At 34.9% G+C, this 22,396-nt stretch overlaps 1 protein-coding gene across 6 annotated transcripts in view; it reads right to left on the minus strand.

Moving 5' to 3' along the window:
• The window catches only part of STS (steroid sulfatase), a 178,248-nt gene that overhangs the window by 19,549 nt on the left and 136,303 nt on the right, over nucleotides 1-22,396 (minus strand). For all 6 annotated transcript variants that reach the window (XM_072341925.1, XM_072341933.1, XM_072341908.1 and 3 more), the window contains 3 exons: nucleotides 21,463-21,600; nucleotides 10,500-10,659; nucleotides 8,039-8,160 (listed from right to left, as the gene is read on the minus strand). In XM_072341925.1, coding sequence (XP_072198026.1) covers nucleotides 8,039-8,160; nucleotides 10,500-10,659; nucleotides 21,463-21,600 — 420 coding nt within the window. The remainder of the gene's footprint in view (nucleotides 1-8,038; nucleotides 8,161-10,499; nucleotides 10,660-21,462; nucleotides 21,601-22,396) is intronic.

Genomic DNA, 22,396 nt, shown 5'->3' on the forward strand with positions numbered 1-22,396 from the left:
TCATTGTAAGACATCAAAATATCTCTTTGACGTGAGCAGTTATGGTCATATAGTATTATTATCTCTCCTTCTAAAGGTTCTGTGCAAAAGAAGATGATCACTTCCTGTACCAATTTTCTATCAAGTTTAATTTCCTCTGTATTGTTCAGCAATGAATGCAAGAAACGATAACCATTGGCATTTTTGCAGACAATGTGAATTCTTCCTAATCTGCACCAGCATCCTTTGTTCACTACAAAGTAAGTAAGCAAAAGAACAAGAAACACCTATGCAAGGGTATAGGTTCTGCAAACAGGTGTGACAACCACACCTGACTGTTTACTTATGAAGATGTAACATTCATTCATGGTAAATCAAAGAACACAAGGAACAGATTTCTTACTACTTTGAAATTAATGACCTAAAGGTAGGAAATCTACTTATGAGACTTCAGTAGATGTATAGATTGCAATTTTTTTTATTTTTTTTATTTTTTTTTATATATTATAGGGTAGAACAGTAAGTAATATATTTCAAATAACAAATATTTGGAGATGAAATAATAGAATCATAGACTACACCAAGTTGGAAGGTTACAGTGAAGATCATTGTGTCCAAACCATATCTCTACACGGAACTACTCAAAATTCATACCCTGTGTCTAAGAGCATTTTCCAAACGCATCTTGAATTCCAGCAGACTTGTTGCCATGATCACTGCTCTGGGGAGCTTGCTTCAGTGTCTGACCACCCTCTTGTGAAGAAGATCTACCTAATCCCCAGCCTGAGCCTTCCCTCACATAGATCCATCCTATTGTTACCTCAGGTCCTATCGCTGCCAGCAGAGAGAACTGTGTGGAAAGCTTGTGAAAGGCTTTCTTTCTTAAATGCTCAAAATGGACCAAACAAGAAAGGGGCAGATTTTTTAAAAAGGAGTATTTTGCCACGACTTTTTATCCAAATTGTTTCATTTTCAAACTAATACATTTATACTTGCTGCAGACAACAGCTTCACCTACCTACTCTTGCACTGAAAATTTGACAGCAAAAATAAGATTTTCAGATTTGTTCTACAGAATATCATGGTGTTTCTCAGCTTACAGTATCTGCACAGACTCTTTCTTCTGAACACTCTCTAATTACAGAATCACAGAATTGTAAGGGTTGGAAGGGACCTCTAGAGCTCATCAAGTTCAAATCTCCAGATGTCAACACTGTGTTCACAAATGGGCACTCTTTAAGCATATGAATTCAGTCCACAGTTTTTAGTTATTAAGACTCAATATGATATTAATAAAAATGAAAGTAAGAATTATTCTGTAAATAATGTGAGTCCTCTTCAATGTAACAACACAACTCCTTACAGTATGAGTAACATATCTTTTCAAGGGTAAGGAAAAATGCAAAGCATTCCTTTTCTTACTCTCACTCCTTCCAAAGTGAATATTATTTTAATTCCATCTCACATAAATGGCAATACCTGTCAAAACTAGAAGTTGTTTTAAAATGGTACTTCTAAGCAGATCTTTCCTGCTTTGTCTTCTCTTTCTTATGAACTTAACTTCTTTAGTTCTGTAGAACCCAGATTAACATCTCTAAAACAACAGATTCTGTATATTTTTACCACTTACTGGACTAAAACCTGCAAAATAGAAAATTTTCCTCATTGCTTTTATTGCTTTAATCATGTAACAAGTGATACTGCAGAAAATAAATACATGACTAGAAAGATGTCTGCATCCCTATATGAACAGCAAAATATTTGTCATGGAATACTGTGGAAAATTGGATGTTGTGTTTTGCAGTATCTGTTAATCACAATAGCTATGAATTCTGTAATAATATAGAAAGAATCCCTGAATGGTGAACTTGATTGAGCTATTGCCAGCAATTGTTGTAGACCCCAAGATACAAGAAACTAAGAAAAAGCAATAATTAAAAGCACTCTATTTTATAAGTGAAGCTAATTGAAAAAATTTATGAGAGCTATGCTCATAGGCTAGATAGAGCTAAATTTTATTAAAACTTCCTTTCAAAGGTAATATTCTGACACATTTTCACCATCTGACCAATAGTATTCAGCTACGCATTCTTCAAACTGAACAGCACTGAAGATATACCCCTGGATTGCAGTTAATGCACTTTCAAGGAGGTAATATAAGCTTCAGTGTTCAATGGAAAGTCTTTACCCGGTATTACCCTGTATTAAACATCCAATTTCAGCAAAATCCTTGGCTAAAATATCAGATAACAGAGCACATCACCTTTTAGACTTATAAGACTTTCAAAAATATTATAAGGACTATTATAAGGACTTATCATTTGATAGCTTTACAGTCTTCCTTGTGATTAGATATCTTCCTCGTACATTAGATCTAGACATTTTCTGATTATTTTGTCCTTTGTAGAAGACAAGAGTGCATAGATAGATAAGATCATTTTTAATACTGTATTTACATTTTTATAACCATTAATAATGTCCATCCTATACTTGCTTGCTGAAACAAAGATTTCTTTTTTTTTTTTTTTTTCATGTAAACTGAAGTAAAGATTTTCAGTGAAATTCTACAGTCTTTAAAAGTCATTATACATGTATGGTGTGCCAGTCATTTGAACTGAATCAGTTACATATGGTTTACTGTACCTCAGTTGAACTTGCTGTGGCACATCTCTTGTTCTTTTTTTTTTTTTTTTTTTTTTTTTTTTCTTTTTTTTTTTTTTAAACTGAATGACAGTTTCAGCATGTGGAAGCAAATAATTCTAAAATGCCAATTTTAGAATAATTTACTAGAAGAGAAATCTAGCACACAAGTCACTAAATATTTTCATAATAATGCAAATGTGTATTACATGTTTATATTCCTCCCTTTTCTTGGAATAAAAATAGCTTCCACTGAATAATGAAATCCATTTTGAAGTAGAAAATGTAAAGCATTGCCAGCACAGTCACTGTAACATTTATCAGAAATATTATAGTATTTGTATTATTAGTAACAAAATATTGTGAATGTTATTATTTCTTTATAATACAAATAGTACTGCATCAGATTTTTCAATGTTTATTAAGCAGGGTTACAATATATTCCCTCCTTATCAAATTCAAATTTTGCCCGCAGTCAGAGGAACCTGAAAGATGCAATAGTTCCCTTCAGCTGAAGATTTGCTCTGTATCTGATGAATTCTCTCTTTATAATTAAGTTGTCATAGCAATGCATTTTTAATAGTACTGATTCATAGACCACTAATGTGCTAGAGACAGAGTTCTCGATATTTTTTAGCTTTCAGTTATGTTAAATTATAGCTTTTGCAAGTACACAAGTATCAGTCTATTTTCACTAGTAGAAGAATGTGTGATGTTGAATTAGACCAAAGTATTATGTGATACACATAACTAACAGAACTCTACACAAAACTCTGAACATCTCAGCTTAAGAAATTTAAGGCAGAACTCACACCTGATTTGTTTTATTTTTGAATGTAGTTTGACTAAAAATCCTAAGTAATTACTCCAGACTAAACAAAAAGAAAAGCTAATATATATATATATATATTCACAGCTGCTGCTTTTGTATGTTGGTATTATGTGGTACAACAGGAAACTGAAGAATATGCACTGAAAATGGAAAATCACAGTACTTCGCTGACACTGTTTTAAGATCTTCCAATATGATATTTGTCAGATATTTGTCAGGTTTTAGAGGAACAGGAAGTCATCTTCCAATAATGTGGACTGTATGCATTTATTGTTTTCAAGGCCTCATCACAAGTGTTAGCACTTTTATCTATGAGAGAGAAATGTGAATTGTAAGCCAAGGAAATTGTCTAGTATTCCATTCTTTTTTAAATTCTGAATTAAAGAATGTGAATTATTTTTTAGTATCAGATAAAATGAAAGTGAATCAGAGAGATGAATAAGATGTTGTAAGCCTCTTTTCTGTGTCAAAGAGAGCAAAAGAAAGGGACAGATTATTTTTTTCACATCTCTCCAGGAAGGATAAGGCTTACATTTGTAACTGTTTGTTGAGAAGAGCGCTATGTAGCACACATTCTCTAAATGCTCCTTCAAAGGGCTGATGAAGGGAAAAATATACTGTGAATGTCGTAACTGACTTAACTAATATATTTCAATAAGGATAAGCATTGATTTGGTTATGAGGAGTGCCTTTGACTGTAAACATATCAATGTAAAATATTCAGCAAAACTAATTGCTCACTTTGACATTTATGAACTTCCCTGGGTGATGTGGAAAGCACATATGCTGTAGTCAGACTTCAGAATCATACAAGCAGGGGAAAGATGTGCAAAACTATACATTTCACCTACAACAAATTTCTCTGTTTCATATCTATATAGTCCATGCTTCAAAAATAAAGCCAAAAAGGATTTTTCATTTTTTTTACTGAAGGACAATAGAAATCTAACAACGTCAAAGATAAAATTATTAAGTGAATTGTGAAGCATTGCAGGCAACAGAAGACTGATAGACTAAGCAGAATTCTTGCTCCCCTCTCACTCCCTGGTATATGCAATTTTTCCTTAGGATCAAAGCTAAACCTATGCTTTGACTATATATAGAAAAAAATATATATACATACAAGCTGAGACTGACATACAAAGTCTTCCCAGAAAAAAGAAAAAAAAAAGAGAATATAAGCAGTAATAGGTGTTTATGGGTAATATATATTCTTTTCCTATATGTTTAGAATATGTTGTACTTTAATTAATAAAAAATAACATATTCTTCAACAGTTTCAATCATAGAATCACTGAATCCTTAGACTTGGAAGGGACCTTTAAAGGTCATCTAGTCCAAATTCCCTGCAATGAATGGGGACATCCACAGCTAGAACAGGGTGCTGGTGCTCAGAGCCCCATTCAGCCTGGCCTTGAATGTCTTCAAGGACAAGGCATTCACCACATCTCTGGGCAAGTTGTTCCAGTGCACCATAACAGACTTTTTCCTTATATCCAACCTACATCTCCCCTCTTTAAGTCTGAAACCATTTCCTCTTGTCCTGTCACCACAGACCATGCCAATATTTTGTCTCCTCTTTCCCATAGCTCCCCTTTAGATATTAAAAGGCCACTATCAGGTCACCTTGGAGCCTTCTCTTCTCCATGCTGAACAGTCCCAGCTCTTCCAGCCTGCCCTTAGAGGAGAGATGTTTCATCCCATCCCTTGGATCATTTTTCTGGCCCTCCTCTGGACACACTCTGACAGGTCTATGTCTCTCTTGTACTGAGGACATCACATCTGGATGCCTCACCAGTGCAGAGTAGAAGGGCAGGATCACCTCCCTCAACCTGCTGGTCACACTTGTTTGGATGCAGTTCCTAAGTTCTCTTTTCTGCATTGCTGTTTTGTGCTTAAAAAAAAAAAAAAAAAAAAAAAAAAAAAACTTATTTAAATTAAGAGTAATTACATATTTGATGAAGAAGGGACCAGCAATCTATAATGTAATTGGTCAGTTGGGTTCTTCTAATAAGGGTCTACCACCAGACCAGTGCAGTGGTCCTAATAATCCCTAGCTGGGATTATTCATTCCACATAATCACAATGGTCAATGTTTGGCCTGTACAGGCATAATTTATAGGCTACATGTTTTTATACAGTTTCAAAGTAGTTGAGATCAATGTAGTTAACTATCCAGGAAATACAGACCTAGAACAACACAAGTCTTTCCTGGTCTAAAAGACTTCTTACAGTAAACAGAGACAATAGTTCTTGATGTTTTTCTTAATAATTTTATTTTTTTTTTCTTACATAAGGCATAGTTTTCAAGATGATTCTTAAGAATATTAAGTATCTACTTCTGGTACTCCTTTGTGAATTGAGTTCTGTTTATTTGATCGCAGTCATTGGAAAGACACAAATATCAGATGTGAGATCTTACAGCCATTTCTGGATACTGGAAAACGTGAATGCTCATAGAAAAATGTCGAACTTATTAGGCCACAAGGTATGTAAGACATGGATATACGTGAACATAGGAAGGATGATCAGATCTACCTAAATACTGAAGCCTTATGTACTTGAAACTGATCATACTCTACCTGAGGTTAAGTGAAAACTGTTCAGTTCTCCAGCCTGTCTTTAATGAAGGTAGATACATCTGCTTTCTTGGATGTGTTCCTAAGTATACTGAATGAGCTGTTGCTGTAGGATACTTCTAGTTCAGTTCTTTGCTGCTTGGAAAAACCTCTCCAACAGCTTAAATTAAATGACTGAAATAATGGCTTCTCAAAATAAAATAAAATAAAATAAATAAAAGTCATTCATACAGACTCCTTTAGCTATGTACATTTTCATACATGAAAATATAATATCACCTAGTATTTGCAGAAGTAGTGCCTGTCAATGAGCTCTGTGATCAGGATTTAAAAAAAAGAGCCATGGAGGGAGACAAGAGAACAATTAATGCACTAACTGGTAATATAATACACTTTGAACTTATCAATTGCTTCAGGTAAAGTTGCTGAGATATCAGAAGAAAAAAATAACCGTACTTGTTCTTCCATGAGTACTTGCAATGCTGATAGTATCAGGATGCATGCAGCTGTAATGTAAGTATGTTTATCTCTATACAACAATAGCACACGAGACAGAGATAAGCAGTCACAAAACTTTAACTCACTGCAATAAATATATTTAAAAATATGATTGTGTTTTCTGGATTGAAAAGGCATTTCTGAAGATCTGAGATTGAACAAGTTAAACTGGAGGAGAGTAATTTTACAGGTCAGATACAAAAGAAAGCAGAAATTAATATTTACCTATTGCTTATTCTCATACTATATAGTATGCTGACAAAATGTGATTCCATTCTGAAATGATGCCAGTCTTATGACACTGTTATTGCCAGATTCTGAATAGGCTTTATGTTTCACTTCTTTTGGAGGAAGCATCAAAGGAATATCACACTTGAAACTGTTTTCTCTCAGTAAATCAAGTAGACTAGTCCCTCATCATCACTCCCCTTCATTTCTCATTACACTCCCCTACAGCAAAGTTGACCCTTTGCTCAGATAAGGGGGTACTTCATCTCACAAATGTGTATTAGTGAGAAAAGACTTCTGCCTGCTGGGAGCTCTGCCAATTTCTCTCCTTATGAGGCAGAATAATTACATCCAATCATAGATTTTAAAAAATGGACCAAAATAAACAAATTTTTTTTTGTTTGGTTCTTCCTTATGGCTATTTATCAAAAGCAAGATGTTTAAGCAAAGTTGTAGGTTTTTTTTTTACTTTATGTGCTTTGGAAAATGACAATTTGTAGACTTGAAATGAGATGAAAAACTGGTCTTATTGATCATCTGCAGGCTTACACTCCAACTTAGCCTTCAAACTAGGTAAAGGGAAAATGTTACATATAACAATTATTTTAACCAAAAATGCTACATCAAAGGATTGTTTCAAATCTTCATTTTTAAGCAGCAATATGAGCAACTTTGAATGTTGACTGATATGTAAAAAACACACGCTTAGTTTCATTCAGATCAGAGATTTTTATGGGAAAGGAAACATGGTCTAATTATTTTGGACAAAGATGTCAGAATTAGTGAGCTTTTGGTTAAGAAGGAGAGGATAAGTAGGCAAAGCTTTATTTAGTTCATAAAAAGCATGAAAAGGTTATGTATAATCCTGAACTAATTTATTGAATAATGACGATGACTCAATGATACTTCTATACTTCATTATTTCAGTAGTAAAAATGGTCAGGTTGGTATCATACTCAAGCTGTTACTCAGCAAGACATCCTATTATCTGTACATTTTTAGACAGATGTAACAGTTAACCTTGACTACTTTGTTCTGCAGAACAGGGTATCTTCAAGGCAAGTTTAAAAAACAGATTGCAATACTGCAATAAATAAATGCAAGATGGTAACATGGCTCTGTAAATAGGTGTATTTTAGCAAAAGAAAAGTGAACAAAATAATGAAGAACAGTTAGATATTTTAAGCATTTTATTTGTTACTATAGTCAAAGACTTTTTTGCAATTTTTTGCAATAACAATTATATTAAACATTTAAAGTTTGAGTAGGTAAGTTTACTTACTGTTTCTTGGATGCCAGCGTACTGCATTTAAATATGCATTACAGTAATGGAAAAGAAATTCATGCTTCGATTGGATAACTTTTCCTTGAAGTAAAGGCATCAGATCATGTCCATCAATAATTCTGGGTAATAAAGCATGAAAATGAACTATGTATTAGTATTTAGCAACAACATATATAAACACACACAAAGTACATATGCACACACAAATACAAGAGCTGTCTTCTAATTTATTATGTTGGCTTACAGTGCCAGAGGCAAATGGTGGTGGTACTAAAGTAGGGGATGAACCTTCCTGCCAATATTCTATCACCTTTCATTGCTGTGCAACAGCAGAGAGTTAGTCTGACAAAATGGTGTCTGACATGGAAGTGCATATGAAGCAACTGTATGTCATTTAATTTCTCCATGCGGAAAAAAATTGCTCCTATTGACATTCATCAACACTTGCTGAGTGTTTATAGAGATCAAACAGTGGATGTGAGCAGAATAAGGTGGTAAGTTTCAGCAGTGGCGATAGCAACAGTGGGTCATCTCTGCTGGTACAGATTTTTATTTAAGCAGCATGCAGGCTTTGACCATCACTAATGGTCATAACTACACTTAAAAATTGTGTTCTGTAGCTTAAAATCTGATCAATCAAATAGTGTTACTGTGGTCACCATATCTGTTGCAGTTTCCATGAAAATGAATAGTAGGCATTACTTTTTGAGCAACACATATAAATTCTCTTTCTGCTGCTGGACAATGTTGATGATATTTTGAAATAGTATGTCAGTTTGCACTGAAATGAAGTTATATAGTAAGCAAGTCACTTAAATATTTCCATAAACTAAGCTACTGAATCACTGATGAAAGAGAAATAACAATTTGCATTTTATACTTCATGTGAATTACAAATTTTACAAGAAGTTTCATATGAAGTTCATTTGTGCTGGTAACCTCTGTTACACTTCCACATACCCTCTGTTACACTTCCGCATACCCTCTGTTACACTTCTGTATGCCATTAACAACTACACTTTCTTATACCACCAAAACAGTTTACCCCTATTTGTACCCTCAGTTAATGATTCATACTGCACATGATGTCATGATGTAGAATATTGACAGCAACAGCACAAAACCATGACAACAGGTCAGCAGGTAAGTATCTTTTAAAACATTTTGAGCAACATTTTGTAAAAATATTTTTTAAACTATTAAACATGTAAACGTCTGCCAATTTTCATGGCTGTATAATTCCTGTTTCATAACTACTACAGGGTTGGCACATATTCCATTTTTTTAAGCCTTGATCTAGACCTGACTGTGAAATTCTTGGCAGCAAGGGGATACATTTTCAATTTGTCATGTTTTCTTCTCTAGGTTATTCACTCCAGTTTTGCTCCTGCAAGCTTGGCCACTGTTAAGCTGAGAGCAGGACAGATTCATTTCTAGTGCATACAACCTGTTCTACAGATTACTGATGGGGAAAAGCTGTATCCAGTAATACATTTCTAGTAGTCTTGTACACTGTAGTCTTGTACACAGCATAGTCCACATCTGTTAGTTTTATGAGAATATCTAAGCCTGAGTCTTCACTCAAGACACATTAAAATAAAATGCATAAGGTCTGTTCTCATTTAGATTAGTTTGAACTGCTTAGATTAGACAGAGTTTCTTTTGCAAGGGATATCTCAGTGCAAGTCTGACTAATTTTTCATGTCCTACACATGTCCTGCCCTGCCATTTCCTGCACACACTCCATGAATCATCATTAGCAGAGTGTCTTTGCTCATGGCTGGTCTACCTGATGTGGATTCTTGATGCTTTGTGCTCAAAAGTTGTTTGTGCATGGCAGATGTGTTAAAAGCACAAGTGAAGCAGCAAATTTCCCTACATATTGGAGTTGGATGGCAACAGAATTTAGGTGGGTGCATCTTCCTGATGAGAATGAATATCTCCCAAAGAAAATAAAACATATCAGACTACAGAGCAGTCAAGAAATTATTTTTTCTCATTTGGTAGAAAACCATAAATCGAATGAAAAGCATAGTTAGCATTTTGATGTGACTTGCTGTACTAAGTAGGTCAAGGTTTAACTCATAAAGTTAAAATAATTTAAATTTGCAGGTCCCTTTCCTATCATCTTCAATCATATATAGCAGAACTTTTTCTGATACATTTGTTTTTGCATTTTGGTAAATAATTCTAGGCCAGCATGTTGCTGTTAGCATTCTCTCACTCTGTAGTTGTCCAGTACTACTTCCCTCTCCTGCAGGCTTACTGCACCAGATGACATAACTGTACTGTAATGCTCTGAACTAGCCACAGAGCTGATCTTTACAAATGATGTCAGCAAAAGAAACAAACAAGAAAACAAACAAAGAGAACTCAAAACAGTTACAAAAGAAAGTAAGGGAAATAATTAGCGCTTGAAAGTGACTTCTAGCTTTTTATAACTAGAGATTACACATACCTGTCATAGGGTAACTGTGCCCCAGCAAGTTTGACAATGGTAGGAAAAATATCCATGTTGCTCGTTGGATCATCAATATAACTGCCAGCCTGTATCACTCCAGGCCAACGGAGAAGCCCTGGCACACGAATACCTCCTTCCCAGTTAGTTGATTTTCCACCTGAAAAAGAAAGTGTTTGATAAGACACCAGTTTCTTCCTAGAAAAATAGCATACAACCTCACAAGTCACCATTTATATCATGTTGTAGTAGTTTTTCAGTAAATGCACTTTTACTTGCTAGGTATAGTGAACTAGATTTCCCACCTACAATCAGAATCTTTTCTATAACAAATTTGCTATTATATATTAGACAGAGCTTATAAAGTGTATTTCGTTATAATAAATAAATAAATAATGGTTGTGGGAAATAAAAAGGTATCTTGCAGAATTCTTCATAGAAAATTTGATCAAGGAAATGAGTCTCACAGATATATACAGACATAACTAAGAAACAGGAATCAAAATAAATTGAAGTATGACTCAATCTAAGGTATAAAACCAGAAAATATATATGATATTTTATTAAAATAATGTCAAAAGTCTTTATTTAGAGTGATCAATTTAGATATGTTACTGAATTCTCTAAATAAATGCACTGTTAAGAAATTTGCTAAAATTATAATAATAATTGAAATTAGAAATGGAATAGAAATTCTATTCTTAGAAGTTCTATCAGAAATAGAAATTTCTATTAGAAATAGAATGGAATGTGTATGTTGAAATCACATCACTAAGTGAAGCCAACAGTAACTCATGGTTCAAATATTACAAGTCTACATTTGTTTCTCCCTTTTCAAGTAAAAATAAATCGATTAATAAAAGAAAATATCACAATGAAGTGTTTGAATAATTCTGTTTCCTCCATGGCTTAGAACTTCAATGAACCAGGATTTTCAGATCTTCATTGTCAAGCCCAGACCACACATACTGCCTTGACATCTCCATGATTTTTTTCCATTTCTGTAATGGAGGATTCAGAACGGATATTTCTTTTCCTACCATTTTTTTTCACTGATTTATAATAAGATGGCAACTTCATAGCTGTTTATATATAGAGAGTTTTGTGGCAGAAATCTTTTAGCTTGTGATTTTTTCTTATAATGCACTACTGCATAATTTCTTTTTAAGTTTCATCAAAGTATGTGATGCTGAATACAGCATAAAATGACCAGGAAACATAATTAATTATTAATCTGACATTAAAAAAAAATAAAATAAAATCTAATATACAGCACTACAACAAGCAAAATTCTTTGCTTAAGCTTTTCTTGGAAAGTGGAGTAAGTTCTGATTTCAACAAGTCTATTCTTTTAGAGCAATATTAAATATCATCTCCTGCCACTGAATCAAATGTCATTCCTCACCATAAAGTACATGGGTACCTACTCTAAAAGTTAAAAATTAGATAGATGCAAGGATTATTTTTTGTTTAAAAATGTTTCAAAATAACTATCTAAATAAAATGTAGATTTAAATTTATAAAGATGTTATTTGGTTACTTGGCTTTAAATCACTACCATTTAGCAGAAGGAACTATGCCAAATATTTAATACTGTTACTTCAGAAAATGAGATAGATGTCAAGAAACTTTGTTCACCTTTTGTACAAAAGATATCTCTAGCCATCCATGTACAACAGTCATTTGCACTGCAAGAGCAAGTTGGGCACTGTATGTTACCCAGCAGGAAAGTGTCGAGGTTAATATCCCAACTGACTTATGAACCAGAGTAAATCCTGCCTAGCAGGAGTATTTAAGTCTGAACATGAATTCAGGAAAGGATATTAAATTAGAGATGTTTGCAAATTAAAATATTTTTTCTGTGAAAATTTATCCCAGGGAGATGATATACCCATATGAGCCAGGTCCTAGTTCTATGCAAACATCCCAAAATCCTGTTGGCTGTACAAGATGGAGAAAATCCTGAGAGTGTAGCTACCTTCTAAAGGTAATTTTCATTGTTTTGTTCCTCTTACATCTGCACGTTTGTCTGAGTCTAGTAATAGTGTTTGTAGACTGGACTGTTTAAATAAATTCTACTTTTACTGTTCCTTTGATCTTTTTCTTGTGTAATCTGAAGTAATTTCAAGGTAAGTGTTGAAATCCATTCCCACACACATTGCAACTTTTAAACCCAAGATATTGGATAACTTCTAGAGCTACTAAATTCAGAGTACAATTTTCCTGAATCATTATAGAGATAGAAAACTTCCAAATAACTCCAGCACAAACAGAGCGCTCAGCAAAGTCTGCCTGCCTACTGTGAGATACAAAAAGCAAAAATGGACTCCACAGTAGGACTATCTTTTTGTGTACTTCAGTGAAGAAGAGACTGTTTTCCTTTGAAAAGACTAATTGGAGCATAATTTTTTAATAACTCTGGAGGAAATATTAGGAAGATAGAAAAATAGCAGGGAACTAGGGCAGGAATGACAGGTTACTAAAGAAGACTGTATTCTATGCCTACACAGTTTTTCTCTTTTACTAAAACTTTGTTTAGTGACATCACTAGATTTGCTTGAAATGAAAATTTTGATATATAATGTCTTTCAAATTGTAGCTGTTACATGTTGTTCAAGCTCTCTGCCTTTACTGTCCTTACAGAATAAATCAGGATTTCACACTGATGATTGAAACATGAAGCAAATATTCAAACAACTGAAATATTAAAAGAAAAATAAAGATTCCAAAAAAGGTCATTATGTAAAAATGAAACCTCTTGCTATTTCAAAATCTAACTCATTAGTTTTCTGTTTTGCTTACAGTCAGCAACACTGAGATAGAGAAGAGGCAGCAACTTAGCTGTCTTTATGCCTGGCAAACTCTAGGCAGAGTAGCAATGTTTTATTTTTCTTCTTTTAAATTATTCTAAAAGTGTTTTTAAAACAGCATAAAACACCCCAAGCTGTATTTTCATGCTTAGCTATCTAAGCTTTCTAAATAGTTGAACCCTTTAGTGTTTTATTGAACAACAGCCTACATTTACCTTTTTCTGAAAACTGCAGGAGCAGACATGCAATAGACATAACTCTCTGCAGTCATCCACAACATGATCTCAAATTTCCATTTTAACCACATCTCAAATCTTTGCCATAAGAATATCTCTTTTCCCCCTCCCTCTGGTTTAAATTGACTGCTATTACCTAACTTTGGGAATAGAGCTTGTATGAAAGTTGATATACAAAAGAGAACTCTGTGGTATATCACTACTAATATTTTGAATGATGCATGATGAAAAGTATTTAAGATAACTTTTTTTAGATCTCTTGGATTATAACTATGCTGCCCTTTCATTCCTTCTTGAACTCATATAAAAACAAACACTTCAAAACATATTTTTCTTCTGAATGAAAACATAAGGAAATTGATTGTTTGCCTACCTGCTGGTTGTAGACTTTCCACCACAAATACTGATAATCAGATCTTGCTACTACTGTTTACATTACAAAAGTATCAAATAGCTATTTGTTTTTACTTGCATGCATACGCATTATTACACTGATATTCATTCCTTTTTTTTATACATCTTTTATTAATTTTCAACTTGAGTTGTTCCTGTAGTACAAAGTATTCAAAAGCTCACCTTAGCTGAATTTGACTGTCTGATCTATTTTCCCTGGCTAAAACTTTCTTTAGAGACACGCCTAAAATTTTCAGAAGCAAAGATCAAATAATAAATTGTGTTATGTTTCAATTAAATAAATGCTAGGCAAAAGATCACGAATATATACACACACTAGTACGAAAAATTATGCCAGTTGCCAAATTAGTATTTCTTAAAAATTACTTTTCTATGGACCATGAGGTGTCTGTATGTCTCTTTATACATCAGAGAGTCTGGGGAATGGGAGATTTCCCTTTAGTCAGGGAAGAGGTGGTCCGTGAGTGCTTAGGAAACGTTAATGTCCATAAATCCATGGGACCTGATGGGGTGCATCCATGGGTGCTGAGAGAGGTGGTGGAGGTCACTGCTGAGCCGTTCTCTGTAATCTTTCAGAGGTTTTGGAGAACTGGGGAGGTGCCTGAAGACTGGAGGACAGCCAATGTCACTCTGGTCTTCAAAAAGGGCAAGGAAGACCCAGGTAATTATAGGCCAGTCAGCCTCACCTCTGTCCCAGGGAAGGTGATGGAACAGCTTGTGCTGGATGCCATCTCCAGACAACTGGGAGAAAAGGAGGTTATCAGGATTACTCAGCATAGATTCATCAAGGGGAGGTCGTGCTCAACCAAACTGGTGGACTTTTATGAAGATGTCACTAGCTGGGTGGATGGGGGGAGAGCGGCAGATGTCATCTACCTTGACTTCAGTAAGGCTTTTGATACTGTCCCCCATGGCATACTTATAACAAAGCTGAGGAAGTATGGGATAGATGAGTGGACAGTGAAGTGGATCGAGAATTGGCTGACTGGCAGAGTGCAGAAGGTTGTCGTTGGTGGTGCGGTGTCTGGCTGGAGGCCTGTGACTAGCTGCGTCCCCCAGAGGTCTGTGCTGGGTCCAGTCTTGTTCAACATCTTCATCAACGACCTTGATGAGGGGATAGTGACCACCCTCAGCAAGTTTGCTGATGACATGAAGTTGGGAGGATTGGCTGACATGCCTGAAGGCTGTGCTGCCATTCAGCGAGACCTGGCCAGGCTGGAGAGCTGGGCAGTAAGAAATCAGATGAGGTTTAACAAAAGCAAGTGTGGAGTCTTGCACCTAGGAAGCAATAATTGCAGGCACCAGTACAGGCTGGGGGAAGACCTGCTGGAGAGAAGCTCTGCTGATAGGGGAGAGACTAAGTGAACTGGGTCTGTTTAGCCTTGAGAAAAGAAGGCTGAGAGGGGATTTGATCCAGGTTTATAAATACCTGAGGTGTGGGAGTCATAGTGATGAGACTGGTCTCTTTTCAGTAGTGCGTGGGGACAGGACTATTGGAAATGGGCTGAAACTTCAGCATAGGAAGTTCCGCACGAATGTGCACAAGAACTTCTTTACGGTGAGGGTGATGGAGCGCTGGAACAGGCTGCCCAGGGAGGTGGTAGTCTTCTTTTCTGGAGATATTCAAGATCTGCAAGACCTGTGTGTGTAGGGAGCCTGCTTTGGCAGGGGGGTTGGACTCAATGATCTCTAGAGGACCCTTCCAACCCCTACGATTCTGTGATTCTGTACAGGTGAAACCAAAAAGATACAGATCATACAGACATATTATCATCTTCATCTTTCTTCTAAATAAGTGAAATTCTTCCACAGGAAATTTATTGTTTCAGTCAAAAGTACAAGATGGATGGATTATTAAAAAATAAAAATTGGACCTCTTCAGGAAATGAAAAAAATACAGTACATTGGAAATAAATTCAATGCCTACTCTCATTAAAGTCAAAAGAGAAACTAACTTATATTACTAAATATTAGCACAGTTTCTGCAGTGAAAATAAGGATCAATTTGATTTCTCTGTGAATTACAGAAAGGAAAAGTTTTACTAATAACATAAACATTTCTGAATAAACTGGTCACTGCAATACAGTGAAAATGCATCAATTTCAATAAAAATGTGTGAAAGACAAAACTGTTTTGTTTTTGTCTCAAAGCTTGCTTCATGAGACCTTTCTGATGATAAGACTCTGACTGGCAACTGCTAACTATGTATGGTATACTTATGCTAACTATCTAGGAGGGTGAATGGTGGGTGTCACCATGCCACAGTACCTCTGCTTATGATTGCAAAGATAAGCAGAAGCAGGACAAGAAGTCGTTTTCAGGGGTGCGGCTTGGAGGAGCTGACCACTGCAGAAGGCGATAATGCTTGTGCATGGTAATGGAGGCTCCACTCCCTGCTGGCTCATCTGTTGGGCCAGGAATGTCACACTAAGCTGAGAGAAAAGTATAAGAAAAAAAAACAACACAGAAATGGGGCATAAAAAAGCCCTCACTAAACTGGGAACTTTGGAGACAGACTCCCAAAGACACCATTGACAGAGAATTCCCCGAGGGGAAAAGTTTCTGGAATACTGAACATGGGCTAGGGGACTAAAAGTTGTCATGAATCAAAATATGACTAACAGTTAGGGAAAAAAGATATAAAACCACTTAGGACCCATGCAAAAAACTAAATAGTAAGGTATCTTGATGCTACTCTGTACAGTGTCCTTAGTTATTTTAATACATTTACTTCAATATTGGAAGTGGAGAAAATTGTAAAACTGAACAAAATCTACATATGACACTGAGTATCACTGATTTGTCAAATTCAGGATAACGGACTTCTCACCAAGCGGGATGAAGAAGAAACAAAATGCAAGTTCAAATTCTATACGAATATTTGCAAAGCAATGGAAATTATAGAAAAAGTAATTGAACTAGAGTCTATCCTCTTAGTTGTTATATAATAACCTTAACTGTACATATAATAAAATAGACCTATGCTAAACCTAATGTTTAAAGCACACTTGTAATCAATAAAATAAAAAGATAGCAGGTGGGATGGTGGGATACAAAATGAAGCTGCTAATATAAAAAGTTAAATAGATAATGGACAGAAAACACAAAAAGGCTATCTCAAGAGAGTGTACTGTACAATTTGAAATATTTCACAGAATTAAAAAAAAAAAAAAAAAAAAAAAAAAAAAGAAAAGAAAAAGAAAAAAAGGAAAAAAAGAAATTAGGGGCAAAGGACAACACATCAAACAGAGCAGACACTAACCAGACAATATCTTTCCGAATGAAGTATTAAGGGGAAAGAGCCACAATAAAAATATAGAAAAGAAAAGTAAGATATGGAAGATATAATAGCTTATTACTCCTTTATCAAAGAAGAAATATTACACTTCAAAGAGATGTTTAATGGAATCTGAAATTGTCCCACTTCACAACAGTAACTGTCTTCTTTAATATGTATTTCATTGCTAAAGAATTTAAACTCAAAGCAGACCTTCATACTTATATGATGAAAAATTGTAATACTTAATGCTAAAAGCCTTTCCAGAATTCTAATTGTCAAGATTTGTGTCTAATACCAAGGTCATACTACTCAGGACATGGAAATCTTCTCTGAAGAAGAGAGATACAGCTCCTGCATCTTCCTCTGAAGTTTCTGGTTTTGACATTTGTCAGAAAAAGGCAACTGTAAAGAGGACCCACTGTTTTAATCCATCACTTCCATATTATCTTATAATATCCTTACAAAAGGGCACTGGAAAATCACACTAGGTATCAACTAGTTAAAAACCATGTTAGTTTTAATTTCAAGAGATATCCAAATTTACAGTGATCTTTCCACAGTCAGGATATAGACTAATAATAACATTAAATAATATTTTTTGGTATTCAATTTTGCAGTGAAAGCCTAAGTCTCAAAACTCCTCTTATATTTTATTATTGGTGCAGATTTGGCTGGATATCAAGACAAATTAGTGAGTACAAATTGTGGAGATCTGTTGAGAGCTTTTGATTTAGGGCAGTACAATTATTGCTGAATATCGTGCACCAGCTTTGACAAAAGGGTTAAGTGTCTTGATTCATATTCTCATATCCAGCACTCATATACAAAAAGGTAACTAAGATTATTTAGCAAAGGCAGAGAGGAAAGACACAAATGTCTCCCAGTTTTGCAAATGAATAAAGCTCCTAGTACATGCACACAAGCAAATAGGGGCTGTTATTTTTACTTTTTCAATCACACTGTTAAAACAGTGTCTGAGACTTACATATTTTACAGGTCTGGTTTTCACTTATTCCACCAGAGATGTACTGAGCCTTAACACTTGACTGCTAATATGAATAAATTCTTATGCATGAAAATTGCTTATTACACAATCAATTGAACACTTTCACTTCAACTCTTCTGCAAATTATTCTTAATATACTTGTTAAATTGAGGGCTGATACAGAGATGGTGACAATGAAAGATAAAACAGAGTTCTTTGTATTTTAAAACTGTAAATGTACAATCAGCTGATTGCATAGGTATTTCTTAATTTCTTTTTATTTTGTTACGAATCTCACTCATGCAATAATTATTTTATTTATTACATAGCAATTATTTTATGGCTCATTATTTTTACTACATTGTAGTACTTCCAGTATAGCATAAGAGGCAACTACAAATCATGGTATAATTCATTTTGAAAATAAAAGACATACCATTCCCAAGATAACCCTGCCAATCAGATTTTTATTAATTCAGATAAGATCTATTTCAAATTGCTCTCAGTTCTGTAAGTATGAATACAAAATTCTGCAAAGCTTAATAGAAACTACTCCATTCAATCAAACTATTCCTCAGGAAGGCATATTCCCCAGTGTATTTGTTTTCTTTCTTTCTTGTCATCATTAATCCTCTATCATATGTCTGGCATCCTAGAAAGCAAATATTTTTTAGAGCGTCTAAAACACCTCAGGCTGTGCCTTCAGCTACAGATATGTAACCATATGGTTCCTTAATTACTTAAAGCACCATGTAAGGCTTATGTGCTAATGTTTAAGATAGATTTCACTCTGGTGTTAACCCAAGGGAATTCATCTGATACTCTGTAACCTCATGACTTCAGCATAACTTGTTTTGCTCGTGTACTGATTCCTTTATAGCTCTCTTAAAATCCAAGGGTCACTTTTTCAGAAAGATGCCTACTGACTAAAAGGAGTGGAGTTCTTTCACTTGAAAACTTTACTGCATTGTTATTGCTTACTCTGTATGTTTTTCTTCCTTTGTGCAGTTTTGCAGATGCTACAAGACAGATTCACCAGATGATCTTGCTGCCATCCAGAGGAACCATGATGGGATGGAGTAATTAGCTGACTGAAAACTCATGAAGTTCTGCAAAGGAATGTGCCAAACCTGCATTTGTGAAGAAATCTGCTGTGCTCTTGCACCAGAAAAGGCTAAGGACCAAGCATTTTTGCAGAAAAATAATTGCAGGTCCTGGTACATGACTAATTGAATGAGGTAGCAATGTAGACTTGGGGCAATGAAGGTCAACAGTATCTTTGGCTGCAGTAGAAGAATGTTGGTAGAAGGTCAAGAGAAGTGATTCTTTCATTCTTTCCAGACCTGATAAGATATGCCTGAAGTGTTGATTTCAGTTCTGGGATCACCAGTACAGAAGAGATATGGACATGGAGTGAGTTCAAAGGTGAGCCATGAAAAAGATAATGTAGTTTAATACAAACATGGAATCTTAGAGTTGGAAGGGACCTTTAAAGGCAATCTAGTCCAGCTACCCTGCAATGAACAGGGACATCCACAGTTAGGCAAGGTTGTTCAAAGCCTGATTCAGCCTTGCCTTGAAAGTCTCCAGGCACGGGGCATTAGATGGTTTAAATGTTATCCTCCAGCATGTGAGGAGAGGCTGATAGCTGGGACTGTTCAGCCTGGAGAAGAGAAAGCTGAGTGGGGGTGGGTCTTATGCATGTATTTTACATGGAATTATCCAAGTCAAGAAGATGAAGTAAGGCTCTTTAGTTGTGCCCAGGGACATGATAAGATAAGAAAGAAAAAAGTATCTTTATGGTAAGAGAGCTTGGGTGTCTACTGGAACAAATTGCCAGAGGGTTTTGTGGATTGTTCATCACTGGAAATTTTCAAAATTTGACTGGACACAGCCATCAGAAACCTTCCCTAGCCAACTCCAGAAAGTAAAAACTTTCAGTGGGACCTTCTAGTCTCAATTGCTCTGTGATTTTATGGTTCTGTAAAATCAATCACTGTCCAAACCTGATCTGATAGACCTGAATGTAATAACCAGTCTCTGACCAAATTTTATAACCAAGCATAATTCCTGCATCTTCACACTCTTCCTCCTCTCACTCTATTATCTCTCTTTTTTTTTTTTTTTTCTACCTTTGTCAAAAACAAATTGATGATAATAAGTTTGTTTATTCCTATGTTGGAAACACATTCTCAAAAGTATTCAGCCATCCATTACACTCTTGCTGATTGAAGGAATTGTATTAACCAGATGTATCAGAACTGACAAAACAAGGTAGGCTGTTTGCTAAGCAAGCTTTTCTTTCTAAATGATCACCATATTGTAGTAAGCAGTATCTTTCAGTATTGTTGGGTGATATCACAAGGAGAAACTGTGTAGCAATAAGGTAGACATTAAACACATTCCAGTCCTTCTCAGAGCAAATAGATTTTAGAGTATAAATTTTGATAAGATATGTACTGAGGGAACAAAACTCCCCTAATTAAAGTCTTCTATTTCTATTAGGTTTCTATTAGATTTCTATTAGATTTCTATTTCTATTTCTACTATTTCTATTTCTACTAGATTTCTATTTCTATTAGATTTCTATTAGGTGGGCACTACTCTAAAAAACAGTCTAAAACAATCTTCTCAATTTCTTTTTTTTTTTTTTTTTTTTTTTTTTTTTTTTTGACATCTTGTCATTCTCAGGATGAAGTTATTGTGGAACTTACCTATCTTAAACTAAATCCAATTTCTCATTTTAGTATTTAACATAACTATTTTTACATTTTCTGCAATGAACACAATACCAGTCCTATGTTCTTTATCATCTCTTTGTATGATTCCCACTCACTCTGTTCCATTAAACTCCCATATATGGTTTCTCATGGCTCATAAACAATATTTTTCCCTTTTTATTCTGCTGTCCATCCATGACAGTAAAGTACTATGAACTAACACCTTTTGAATGCTAGGTAACTAGCCAATTCAAGAGTCCATTTGATAGTAATACAACTCCACAGAGATCAAACTGAAACACGTTCTGGTTGAACTGCCCTGTTTCATGAGTTAACTCATATTTACTGCCTATGCTTGGATTTAGTGTGAAGGACATGAGCAGTTTACTATTAAGAAACTGAATTTTGAAATTTTTGACCCTAGAGCTACAGATTTGGAAGAAAAACAAGACAATATTTTCTGACACAATTTTCAAAAGAAAAAAAAAAAAAAAACCAAACAACAGAGAATGTTCACCTTTATATATACCGTTGCAACCCCCATGGACTTCTCCAGAGCTAGAGATTTCTTCAATATGAGCCCCTTGGTCAGATGAAAAGTATACAAGAGATCTACTGCTCAGATTATAATTCTCCAGAACATCCAGCAGCTGTCCTAAAAAAAAACAAAAAACAAACAACAACAAAAAAACCATAGTGTCTTTGGGTGGCTCGTTTTTATTAACCTTGGCATGTACGAATACACATAGTAATTGGCAACATACAGGATGCAGTAGGGGACTTTTTCATATAGCCTGTTGCGGTCAAGACTGTGGTTCCATTGCAGCAGAGTTTCTTGAAGTATAAAATTAGAAGATTTGTGTACAACTGAAAAATGAGCTAATCCACAGAGAGCCAGTAATCTTTGGAAGCAGTAGGTTTCAGTGATGAAAACCCAGCAACAAGAAAACTCAAACCTCTGAGGATATCTGAAAGAGTCTCAGTATACAGAATACAACTAACACTTTGAGGTAAAGCTGTGCTGCCTAGAAACCTACAGAGGCAGCATGGCAAAAATCTGTGTGAATGCTAGAATAAAAAATTCTCAAAAGGAAAAAAAAAAAAAATTAAAAAAAAAAAAGCCTACTAATTAGTCACTAATTCATTTTCATACAAGGACAGACATCTTTTACACTTTTAACATGCAAGGTAACAAACGCACGTGCACAAAATTAAAAGAAAAATTCATATTATGATGTTCTGAAATTCCAACAAAGAGTGGGTTCTCACATTTCAGTTACACAAAAGACTTCTTTCCCTTGGCATAGCAGAGAAGTCTTGCACTGCACATACATTTAAACTTATTTAGACTGAATTCTTTAAAGACGGCTTCTGTACTAATGAGTGTGAATCCACTCTTTGTAACTCTTTGTAACTTTCTCCAGTGAATTTTTTACTGATTAGGAACCTAA

Source organism: Excalfactoria chinensis, chromosome 1, assembly GCF_039878825.1.
Source record: "Excalfactoria chinensis isolate bCotChi1 chromosome 1, bCotChi1.hap2, whole genome shotgun sequence".
Classification (NCBI taxonomy): domain Eukaryota; kingdom Metazoa; phylum Chordata; class Aves; order Galliformes; family Phasianidae; genus Excalfactoria; species Excalfactoria chinensis.